This window comes from Crocodylus porosus, unplaced genomic scaffold, assembly GCF_001723895.1.
Source record: "Crocodylus porosus isolate Cpor-Errol unplaced genomic scaffold, CroPor_comp1, whole genome shotgun sequence".
Taxonomy (NCBI): domain Eukaryota; kingdom Metazoa; phylum Chordata; order Crocodylia; family Crocodylidae; genus Crocodylus; species Crocodylus porosus.
Genome location: NW_017728926.1, coordinates 18,648,688 through 18,661,054, shown reverse-complemented (window position 1 = coordinate 18,661,054; position 12,367 = coordinate 18,648,688). Strand labels below are relative to the sequence as shown.

Genomic DNA, 12,367 nt, shown 5'->3' with positions numbered 1-12,367 from the left:
GAAGACAGTGGTGCAGGAACCAAAACTGGAAGAAACAGAATGTGAAAACTGCGACCTCAGACACTGTGGCTCCCTCTATCAAAATGGGCCACTGGGGACATTTTAACTCTTCATGCCACCTACTGAATCCCCAGGAAATACTTTCTGCTCCCTTGATCAGCTGGATAAGAACCCACATGCTACTAAGCACCTGGTGCTTGTGAGTAATCTCATCACATTCATTTAGATAATAATGCATCTATCAGTCATGTAAAGACATTGATTAAAAGCAATCACTTGTAACAAATAAATTGACTTCCAAAGACTCAGGGGAAGGAACATGCTAGCAGATGATATGCAACTGGGGGAGAGAGCTTGCTCTGGACAAACAAGAGGCCAGGAGAAACATATTCTGAAATGCAAGGGGGATAGCAGAGATATCCTACGCAATAAAGAAGGTGCAAGACAACAGGCAGGACAGGATGCAGAGGGACACTTAGGAAAAAAGTCCCTGGAGAAGCCATAAGTATAAAGGGGTAGGCAGGGTTACAGTTGTGCTGAAAGACGAGGTGACAAGCTTGAAGTGGAGTCCAAAGGAAAAAGATAAAAACACAGGAATAATGAAGTCAGAGCAACTAGAAGAAGAGGGTGATTTTAGCAATATACTTTATATAGATAAAAGGAGTAGTAACAAACTCCTAGGCCATTGAAAAGAGATGGAAGGAAGGGAGGATGGGCACTTCAAGTTAACTGCAGAACCAAGTCAGAGACTTAAAGTCTGCTGGGTTTTCACTCATTCACATGTTCTGTATACAGAATCAACTTAACAAGGAGGAAAGGCTGTTAGCATCAAACCAGATCTGGTACACTGAAAAGCTTCAAACGCCACAGGCTTCAGTCATTCAAATGGTTTCATAAAAGCATTTAATAGCAATCATTTTCCATTACGTACAATTCTAATTGAACAGACAAGTACAAGTCACCTGTGAAGATGCATTACACAACAGAAGCTTTAAAAACTGAAAGCAAACTACCTACTTATCTGCTCTTCCAGGAGTACTATTTACTGCTAACAAGCACAGCAAAATGAAAACCTCCAACTGTGATGCAGTTATCCATACACCTGCATGCAATTACATTAGAGAGCACAATTCACACAGAAGGCTACACTCTGGAGGCAAGATTCAATACAAGGGCTTTATTATCCTCTAGGTAATTAAGTTATTTTGTGTTCTATATGTTTTTCCTCCCCCTTTGTGGTACAAACTTCCAAAGCAATTTTGAAGTTAGCTGAGGGGGTGAAAAATCCCAAAGCATTCTCCAGAAGCCTTAAGACCATACAACTCACATCTATGACTCCTAAAAACACGCAATTTTGAAACAGAGGACTCATCAAACCTCAGGAAAACACCATGGTTTGAATCAATGCAATCAGAAGCAGTGCTGCACTCAGAGTATGAAATAATTTCTTTTTTATCTGCTACAAAACAAAAGGCTGAATAATTTAAATCAGGACAGCTTCAGGATCTGTTAGCTAAACTTCAAAACTGGCCACTTCATAAACATCTGGCTGGGACAAATAACATAAAAGTAGTCCAGGTGCACTTTTAAATACTATACTTTTCCAAGGGAGAAGCGCAAATAGGATAGAGATCTTTCTCCAGCCAAACATATCACTGAGTTGAGTAAAAGAAACAAGCCTTTGTAAGGATAAATGTTCCAGTACCTACCTCGCAAACATTTCAAGGTCTTTTGCAAAAATTTCTGAAAGAAAATAAAGGGGGAGGGCAACAGAGAGAGAGAGAAAAAAAAAAATAATCACACTTTTTTTTTAACATTTTCAAGTCAGCAGGATGAAATCTGTTTCTGTAACTGTGGTGACCAATCATAGAGCTTATAAAAAAAAGTGCACTTTTCATCCCCAAGTATTTCACTTAAGTATTGAAAAGGGCAGCACTCAAGCATAAGAACAGAGCACAGTATGATATACATTAGGGCTGTGCGAAGCTTTGGGCGCTGATTCAATTCAGAGGAGATTTGGCCCAATTCGGTGCCCGAATCTCCAAATCCGAATAGGATCAAGGACCAATAAAAAGGTCCAAATCAATTTGGAAGAGATTCAGATAGCTTCAATGATTTGGGCAATTCCCGCCCACTGCAGCAGGGAGCTGGACCTGGACTCTGAGCTGGTAAATAAAGGGCAGGGGAGGGGGAGCTGGAAGAGGAGGGTGGGGACAACCGGAGATGGGAACCCCTGCCAGGCCCCATCCCCTGCCTGCTCCCCCAGCCCCACCGTGGCTACCCCACCTGACCCCAGCTCCCAGTACTTTAAAAAAGTCCCCACTCACCAGGTACTGCCAGGCAGGGGGGGCAATCAATCTCTGCTGCTCCCCACCACATGAGGGGCTCTGCCACAAGCCCCCCAACCACCCCACAGGTCTAATATACATCTTGGGGGAAGGTGACTGGACATTAAGGTAAGTGTCTGTGCACAGGTAAATAACAGCAGTAACTTTCTCTTACAGAAAGGCTCATGTGATTGCTAACAACCATACAGAGCTAAAAGGAACTCATTTTGGAAGACCCACACCTAGTACATTGTGTTATACTTTGGTTCTCTGCTTGTTGGTCTGCGTTGTACCAGCAGAATGTGACCCTGTGATTGCCTTAGTTTTAAATACTTCAAGCTTGAAGACCAATTTGGAAGTTATTTGCTTTGGTCAAACATATAGACCCATCCCCTGTTCATAAGTATGTGTACAAAACTCTGTAAGTACTAAACATTGTTACAGGTCCACATGATGTAGTTATAGCCCAGTCCATATCCTGGCTTTATGGCAATATTAATACTTCTCCAGGAGATGAGATGCACAATGTTTAACGCCCCAGCTCTTACCACATGTATCAATTGAACTTGGAAGTGTACAAAAGCAGCTGCTTTTTAAGGCAAAGCAAGGCTCATTTCTGTGTATTTTATAGAGACCAGATATAAAACAGCAACAGAGGCTGTGGAACTATTAGACATTATCTCTTCTAATTATGAATGGAAATGAAGCAATAAACTAACTTGGTAAGTAATCTCAAATCAGAAAGAAGGAAAGCAAACAAAGTTCCTCAGATGGTCCAGAGGCTTGCAAGTGAATTTTATATAACAGCTTATATGCAAGAGCACGAGGCATTTTACAATTGGAAAAAAAAAATGAAGTGAAGCTACTACTATGTTACAAGAAACTATAAATGGCTACACAGGCAATACATGCAAGCAAGCCTCATCCTTACATCTTTGGAGAGGCCACTGCTTTGCACTAGCATACATCAACCAGCACAGCCATGTTACCTAAAATCTTTATTGATATCAATACTGGGAAACAGTTCATTAACGCGGGCTACCTTGTTGCATGGATAGACAGGTGTAGGATTTTGCATGTCTTGAATTAAGTACCTCTTTCATACCAGGAAAATGAAGTTAGCATTCTGGATCACTTTTAAAGAGAACAAGAACAGTTCCATCAGTGCATAGACATGTACATACCACATTGCCTGAAGGTGATCTCTGAAATAGCTGCAATGGTTTGCTTGCTAAACTGAATGTCTTTATCTTCTGCAACTTCCTGGCAGAGACAACCCACATTGTAGTGAACTGCAGCCTTTAGCCTCTGAAATAATTCAAAACAAATTACTAAGTGGACCTTACATATCACAATATTAACTCTCACATTCACTATAATGCATAAACACCAACTGAAAGAATGAGACACCAGCATTACAGAGGCAGCGCAACAGGGATCACAGCTCAGCAGCAATAGGGATCCATGTGGTTTAACACTTGCTACCTTACAGGGAGCTTGCTCCTGTGAAGAGTCAACAGGATTACCCATGGTATTACGCACAACGGGCGCTAACCATCAAGGGATCATGATTCATGGCCGTACACCCTGTCCAGTAAGAACGTAAGCCCAGCCATTTCCTGAGTCATTCACAGGTCCATCTTGCTCAGCGCTGTCAGGCCGCAGATGTTAGAAGGGAAACAGAACTGGGTCTGACCAGGGCTCCCCCCTTCCTCTCACTCATCACCTCCAGCATTTACTATTGAGGGAGCTCTGATTCAGAGGCCGTGTCCCTCGCTCCCTGCTCAGTAGCAACTGATGCCCTTTTCCTCCAAGAACATGTCCAGTCCCAGTTTGAATCTGGCTTAAACGCTCAGCTCCCGCCACACCTGCCATGCCAGGTGGGCAAAAAGAGCTTCCTCCTGTTCCTTTTCAACCGGCTCCCTGCTCCTTTCCGTGTCCGACTGATGGGAGGAGGCTGCCTGCCCCCCCAGACAATAATAAAGCCGGGTGCTGAAGGGGCACGAGCGCCTCTGCCGTGCTCCAGGCTCCCAGCAGGACTGCCACCGAACCGCATCCAATCCTGGCTCGTGGACAGAGATGAGATCTTTTATTAGACCAACAAGATGTTTGCAAGAATAAAAAATTCAAAAGTTAAAAAACAGAAAAACCCCGAGATCTCTCACCTCTGTCCATGAGCCCTGACTGTTGCTTTTTCCTCCAACACAGCTACAACCTGGACAGGATACCATTCAAACCCTGGGCAACTGGTGGCAGGGGTTGGGGGGGGAGGGGGAGTATTGCCAGTTATTTTTTGGGAGGGGTATTGATAGTTATTTTGCGGGGGGTGGGGAGTATTGCCAGTTGTTTTTTTGTTTTCGGGGGATTGCTGATACTCTTTTTTTTTCTGCTACTGCCTTTTTTTAAATTAAAATGTGCTTCTATATAGAGAGAGTTCCCTTGCTGTGTGAGGAGCAGGACGCCGAGGTCCGGCCCCAGGCCTGTGGAAGGGGAGCGGCCTGCACCTCCCCCGCAGCAGCCGGGCCCGGCGGGCGGCGGCGACCTCCCTGTACCTGCGTGTGGAGAAGCTCCCGCTGCCCGTCCGGCTCCATGGCGCAAGCGCGGCCGCGATTTTCCCGCCCAGGAAGCGGCGAGGCGGGACCGGGGCCGCTGCCGCCCAGAACAGGCCCCGCCCCCGGACAGCCCAGAAGGACGCGCGTGCGCAGCGGGGTGACACGCCGGTTCCGCGGCCCCGGCACGGCTTAGCCCCGGCGCGGGCCACGCGGGAGCCGGAGCCGGCTGTGCTGCAAGCAGCAGGGACGTGTCCACGTATTTAACGTTTATACAGTCTTTTCTCCCATGCCTGATGAAGGGTGGTTGTGGCCAAAAGCTTGCAATTAAAGGTTTTATTTTTGCCAAAATGTTGTTGGTCTAATTAAAGAGACCGTCTCTACTACGAGCCCTGATGGCTTTTTCCATTCTCATTAATTATTTTCTGGAAAGCTGTCATTCAAAACTCCTGAAGTAGCCACTAGATGTCACCATTTCCCCACCTAAGTTTTGAGTACTGCATCACAACCGGAAGTTTTGATAAAATGTGAAAGCTAGTCTGCGATTCAAGGAACAGCTTTGCTTTATTCTTGGCCCGAGATCCAGATAAGGTCTTAGCAATGAAGATCAATATACACAAGAAGTTACAATAGCAAAATCTGACCAAAACAGCAGTGGTTCTCAGCAAATAAACCCATTCCATTTTCTGGCATTAATCATCCTGAAAGGTTTGACACTGTGGCATCCCTTGGTCGCTAACAAGTTGGGGGCATCTCCCCCTGATGGCAGCATTTGAAAGTAACCAATCATTGCTACTGTGAAAGCACAGCATGATTTGATTATAAAATAATTCTGCTATTTTTAACCAACCATGGAAGGTACATTGCTTTTCATATTTTTAAGTAACTGTTGCTGAAATAAGGTACCCGGTTTTTAGACCAGACATGTATTCCACAGTACCAGAGGTATTAGGAAGGAGATGCAGAGCTGTCAGTCAGCCTCTGGGTCATAATCAATACCATTACGACAATGCTGTGGAAACCAGATGACATGTACAATGACAGGTTTTGCTGGCTGGCTACATGTCATTTTTCATCTTTATTTCTAAGGTGGAGAAGGTAGCTTATTTTGCCTAGAGCACTCACTGTTATGGTTTCTTGAGGCCACTTGGCTATTGCAATTTTATCTCGCTGTGCATTTGCTCTTTCTTTTGAACTTGACATCTCTTGCAATTGGTGTAAATTTAATTAGGATTTAAAAAAAAGAAGAGGCAAACTAAAATATCTGCAAGCTTCATAGCTATGTTATAAATACCGAGTTAGTAAAGGAAGCCCCCAGTCTATAAAACCCTGTAGCAGTTTCTGAGCCAGGCCAAACCTAGCAGGCAATAACACTGCTTGAAGATGAAACCAACATTGGACACTTTCAAGAAACATTTGGGTGCTTATCTTGCTGGGATCCTTTGACCCTAGCTGACTTCCTGCCTGTTGGGCAGGGGGCTGGACCTGATGCTCTTACAAGGTCCCTTCTGGCCCTAATGTCTATGAAATCTATGAAACATATAGGCCATAACAATATAGTTATAAGTACCCTTTTTACAACCTAAATAGTGAGATCACAAGGATGCAATCTCAGAAAAAAATAACCACTTTTTGAGCACCTAATCAATCAATCTAATTTTAGTAATATCTCTAGGAATTATTCTCTGCTACAACCTAGGAGATTCTGGGTCAACTTTCAGGAAGTAGGATCATATCTGTATTTAAAAGTAAAACTGTCACAACAAAAATACTCTACAATTTCTGAGACGAATTATGTTTGACAACCATTTTCCAAGGTGGATGTCACTAAAACAGTTCAAGCTCTAGGGTTCAGAGGCTAAAAAGTTCATTGCCACTTCCTGCCATTCATTAGACAAGATTTAATTTTATACACTGTCATTTCTAACATTTTCCATGAAGGCTGCAATCCCCAAGAGGATGCTTTCACCTGAAACTAATCTCTGCCCATCACAATGGCATTTTTATTGACCCTGATAGCCAACAGTGGCTGAAGGGCCAGCAAGTGCCTGAAGAGGAATAACAAAAATACTGCACCAGATTGCCAATCCTTGGCATTATTTAGTGAAGAAAGGATTCCAGTGACAAGCGGACTACCACCACCACCCTGGTAGGTGTAGGAGTCTTATGGGTGCTAGTTTTGGAGAGAATATAGCAATGGGAAAGGAACAAACAGAATAACAAACAGGCAGGGACAAGCATTGTGCCTGAATACAAACATTTTAGAGGTCAAATTGTGAAAAAGGACAAAGTGTAATTAATAAAAATCAGCTATCGTAACTTCCAATACAACAGAAGAGCTGAAGAGGGCCTACCCTAGCAACTGAAGTATTCGTTTTGAAGTATTTAGACTGTCAGGAACTATGGAGTCAAATCCCTTTGTGACCAACTATCCCTTCGCCCTTTTAAGAAAGATAAGTGAAGCTCATTATGGTAGACGCACAGAAGGAATGAGTTCAGGTGGATGCTTAAAAATTACACCTTAAGCACCAAAAACCTTCCTGCTGCAGATGAAGATTCATTACTCCACCACTGCATATCGTTACTGCGCACTGATTATTTGCCACTCTTCAACTTGGAGACACCTGGATTTCTGTGGTTTTCAATCTAGATGGTTAGTGGAGGTGTTGGAGATTATGTATAGGCTATTGAAGTGGGATTACATGTGTTCTATGAACTATTGCACAAAAGTTGTATTTCTGATTAGCCCTGTCCCAGCAACAGGAAAAAAGGGAAGAGAAAAACAAGCACGCCAAACAATACATTTACACGTACATTTATTTTGTTGCCCTTGTAAGACATACACCTACAAGTTGGGGTGTTTTGGTTTTTTGGTTTTTTTTTTTATAAAAAGCGCCCAGACAAACTCCAGCAAAGTGCAGTACATGTGAATGGTTGCCAGGAAGAGGAATGTCTGAGATCTACAGTATCTTGGTGTTCTGTGGGACTACTAGAGCACTCTTACTAGACATTATAGGATGAAGAAGAAACATTTCCTCCATGACCTGTCCAGTTAGTATGGATAAACTCCCCTGGCTTTGATAGCAGTTCATAGGTATGAGCACCAAAGTAGTCACGCTGAGCCTAGAAAACAAAATATAAAGAAGCAACACAGTCAAATACTAATGAAACGCTATACTTTATATACCACCTCTGTATATATGCATCTACTTAGTTGTCTTACTGAGTCCATGGCTGTGATATCCAAGTGACATGCATATTTTAAAAGAAATGCGACATTTCAAGTAATACTGATAAACTGGGAGGCAGGATTACAGGCAAAGTTACAGGTTAGATATGCCTGAAATGTTAATGTGCTCCATTAAATGACGACAAAGTCATCAGAAAAGAAGATTCAGGAAGAACACAGAATAAGGGAGGAGCAGAGGTATCTGGCTGAGCTACATTTTATTACACTCAAACAGTATCAGAGAATTTAGATTTCAGGGTGCAGACAAAAAAAACATCGCCTCGATGAGGTAACAAATTAGAAAAACAGGCCTTTTGTGGGCAATCATTCAACATGCACTGCTACTTGGCTACAGAGAATACTAGGAAAGAGTTATGACTTAATTACTGAATAACTGTTCAAGTTATCTGTTCTCAAATTTTAACAAAGGTCCATACAATATTGATCATCTCAGATTTATATGCTTTTTAATCACAGAACCACAGAAAAGTAGGACTGAAAGGGACCCAGTTTGGGTCTAACCTATTACTGTACCAGCAACCCTCCCACACAGATACAAAGCACAGCACCATAACCTGCCGTGAGTAAGGCAGGTGGACAATGGTGGACAATGTCCTGCTGCTGCAAGGTTGTTAATGAATGCTCAAGAGATCCCAGGAAAAGAGTCACACCCTCTGCTACAGAGGAAAGCAAAAAACCTGCACAGTCCGTACCAATCTGACCAGGGGTTAAAATTTTTTCCTGACCCTAAATCTGGTCTTACCCTTGAGAGAAAGGGCAAACCTTTCTAGTCAGTAACTCCTAGGTTTTAATCCCTGCAAAAGGCCTAGCACACCCCAGTCAAAATCCTCTGCCATGGCTGCAAGTTATTTCTGAAACATGTAATAAAGTTGATCTTCAAACCAATAACAATCAGTACTTGTATTATAGGGTTTAATTGCACTTTTCATTAAAAGATCACACAAGGTCATCAGATTAATTATCCCAAATTTACAGATGGAAAACCTGAAAAAATTTTAGTCACGCTAACAGACATACTCTTCTTTGTCCAAGGTTGTCATAGCTTTGTGATGATAGGCCTTTCAAAGTTAGGCAACATTTGCCATAATTTCTATGCCAGATGGGTGGTAACAAAAGGACTTTTTATCATTATGCTCTTTAGATCAGTATCTAAGCAGCGCTGAACTGTGTTGTTTTTATATTCCACTGACAAAAAGCTGACTGTACTGATGACTCACAACAGGTAGAAATGGAAGACGTCTAGCTGTTAGATCATCTAAATCCATCTTCCAACCAAGGCCAGCTTATTCCCTACAGCACATGCCAATGAAGGCTCTTTGTCTGTCAGCTAGAAACTGACTCTCTCTTTCCCTTTGCGATCAGGCGATCTAGAAAAACACGGTGTCAATGGAACTAATGCCATGCCATCCAATATTGTGACGCTTGTTTTAATGGTTACCTCAAGCAGCTCATGTTCATCTATGAGATCTGCTGCAATTACACAGAAATGATCTTCCCAACTCCTTCAAGTTCTAAATATTTGCTAAGAAGGTTTTTCATTTGGGCTAACTATGAGGGCAACCTGGCCACTGCTTATTATGTTCATTAAGTTTGTTACACCATGCAACTGGAACACAGAGTTTGTAACGGTTCAAGTGCTTTATTTTTCTCAGACTGAAGTTCAGGCTCAAAAGATCTCTGTGTAGTAGCTCAGGTACTTACCTGAATCAAGTTAGCTGGGAGCATTTCATGCCTGTACCCATCATAGAAAGAAAGGGCTGTGGTGAAGCAGGGCATAGGGATGCCAATCTGGACTCCAGTGCTGATTACATGTCGCCAGGAATCCTGGAAGGGGTTAAGAAGGAAGGAAGAAAGGGGAATGCTTCTTAGCCAGCATCAGATACAGGAGCTAGGTAGGATATGCTGAGCTCCAAACCAATGCCAGTGTTCACTAATAGGCATCACCCCAGATGTCATGAAACTAAGCTGGAGCACCATTTCCCAGTCATTTTAGACAAATACAGGCAGCCCAGAGCGCTGCCCAGAAATACAGAACCGGTGAACAAGGTTCTAAACACTAAAAACACAACTGTACACCATGAGCATAATCAGATCTAGACCTCAGGCAGGGAGACTGCTCTTTTCATACATAAGGGCAACGCATTCCACAAGCACAAAAAGCGTAACAGGCTGAGCAGACAAAGAAGCGTGTTCAGCAAACCTAATGAAGCACAGCTCAAAAAACTTCCCAGGGATAGAAGGGCCAGCTCAGTACCACAGAGAGGTATGCAGATAGTCCTTCGTCTCAACTTTACGTTGGATTTAGTAACATACACAGAATATTCAGTTTCAGTGAATACAGCTACGAGTCATAAAACAACTCCTTCTATTATTATGAGTAATAAAGCAACTGCCAGACAGACACCCTGGTTATTGTTCTGATAGGGCTCATCTCCAACCCAGATCTTGTGAGCGGAGAGTTTAGCACACTGTTGGATCTATGCTACTGCAAAGTATCGTAATAGAGCCGGAATTTAAACAGCTTCACAACTATAATCCAAGTTCTGCACAGCAGGTACCTTCCAAGGCAGAACAAATTGTACAGTGGTAAGAGGAAGGTTTCACCACGTCTGACAAATAGGGTTTTTTTAAAAAATCACAATTCTCCCAAATTGCTACATTCTGCCTGAAAACTTTTACATGACAATGAAGCAGCAGCCTTAGAGTTTATGAGAATTAATAGTGGAGCTTCAAGGATAAGGAACTTGATTTAGAAAGCTTTTTATCTGTCTGCAGATTAACTCTACCGAGCAAATATTAATATATCATGGCACTGTGGGATGTGCATCGGTAACATTTATGACTTTACAGCAAGTGCAGGTAGTTACCTTTAAAGCATACGTATACTGCATGCAAAGATACAGACACATACACACACGCACACATTCCCAAACTGTCTGAGATTAAGAGTGCTATATAAAATATGACACACCCTGCATTCTCTCCTTTGAAATCTCCCAAAACAGATGAAAAGTCATTCTGGGTCACAACTGGAACACGCCACATTTCAAAATTGTTGCATTAGTGATATCTCTTCCTGGGGCACACACCTGACAGTTTTCAACAGCTGTCTTAAAGAAGTCATCCAACAGCAGGTTCTGGAGCTCAGGGTTTCGGTCAAAAGCATCTTTGATTTTCCCCAGGAACACACTAGACAACAGATGCAAAGCTGAGATTAGATTTCAGTGGCAGGGGCTGTAGGTGGCCAAGAATGCAAGGTGCATGTGTCTCTGATTAGATAGGCAGCAAATATGACTGGGTTCTGTAAATACTGTGCCTACCATTAGCTTTCAAGCACCCAAACCTAGGGAGGAAAAGCAAAGTGAAAACATGAAAAGGAACTCAACAGTGGCTATGAACCTGGTATTAAGTTGCCCGGGGTACTGCGTTTGATGTAGGACAATAACATCAAAGCTGATGAAATGCAAGGATCTTCCCAAGGACATCTCTGGGTACGCCAGTCAAGGGTCTCCATCACCTGCACTACATTCTAATGACCCTACCTTGTCCCAAATGTCCCCTTACCTTCGGATGATGCAGCCTCCCCTCCACATCAGTGCAATACCACCATAATTTAATGTCCAGCCAAACTCCTTGGCTGCCTGTCTCAGCAGCATGAAACCTTGAGCATAGGAGATGATCTTAGAGGCATACAGGGCCTGGAGAAACAAACCAACAAATTAAATGACAACCCACAAACTCAGACAGAAGAAACTTGCAATCAGACCCACAAGCAGAGCACACAGACCCAAAAGGCCCACCTAGGTGGCTATGCTCCAGGTCTTTGTTAAAAAAAAGACCCACCTGCTCACTTCCAAACCCTCCAAACTACTACACTGGATATTAAAAAACTCACAGCTCAAAAGTAAACTCAGTAAACTTATGTCCTTGAAAAAAAAATTCTCTCCAATGTAATTCAGATGGTGACAGTCAAATGTTGGCTATTTTCTTGGCTTAATATTCAAACAACAGGTTGGGTTAGAATTAGAAAGAGATGCAGTCAAATCATCTTTGGTTTTAGTCATGATGGTTATTTTGGGCACACGCTCCAATCATTTCTCTCAAAACAAAAGGGCACCAGTGAAAGGGTTGATGTCAAAACAGCAAGCAGAGTCTTTTTTCAATCCATTTAAAACAGACCTGGGGTCCTTGAGGGCAGGGGAACTCAGTGTCCAGGGCGAGTGGTCATTCCTTAAGGAAAC

General features: G+C 42.8%; 2 protein-coding genes across 3 annotated transcripts in view; both read right to left on the bottom strand.

Annotated features, from left to right (window-relative positions):
• Positions 1-4,937, bottom strand: part of LOC109314468 (centromere protein S-like) — a 7,387-nt gene extending 2,450 nt beyond the window's left edge. The window contains exons 1-3 of one of the 2 annotated variants that reach the window (XM_019541669.1): positions 4,880-4,937; positions 3,512-3,635; positions 1,710-1,743 (exon numbers count right to left, since the gene is read on the bottom strand). In XM_019541669.1, coding sequence (XP_019397214.1) covers positions 1,710-1,743; positions 3,512-3,635; positions 4,880-4,918 — 197 coding nt within the window. In that variant the 5' untranslated portion in view covers positions 4,919-4,937. Of the gene's footprint in view, positions 1-1,709; positions 1,744-3,511; positions 3,636-4,053; positions 4,189-4,879 lie in introns of those variants that run through there. The other variant, XM_019541671.1, reaches the window with a different exon arrangement.
• A 2,738-nt stretch (positions 4,938-7,675) lies between these two features.
• PGD (phosphogluconate dehydrogenase) overlaps positions 7,676-12,367 on the bottom strand; it is a 14,234-nt gene continuing 9,542 nt past the window's right edge. The window contains exons 10-13 of the mRNA XM_019541667.1: positions 11,691-11,824; positions 11,216-11,315; positions 9,828-9,950; positions 7,676-7,999 (exon numbers count right to left, since the gene is read on the bottom strand). Of these exons, the coding sequence (XP_019397212.1) occupies positions 7,880-7,999; positions 9,828-9,950; positions 11,216-11,315; positions 11,691-11,824 (477 nt within the window). The 3' untranslated portion in view covers positions 7,676-7,879. The remainder of the gene's footprint in view (positions 8,000-9,827; positions 9,951-11,215; positions 11,316-11,690; positions 11,825-12,367) is intronic.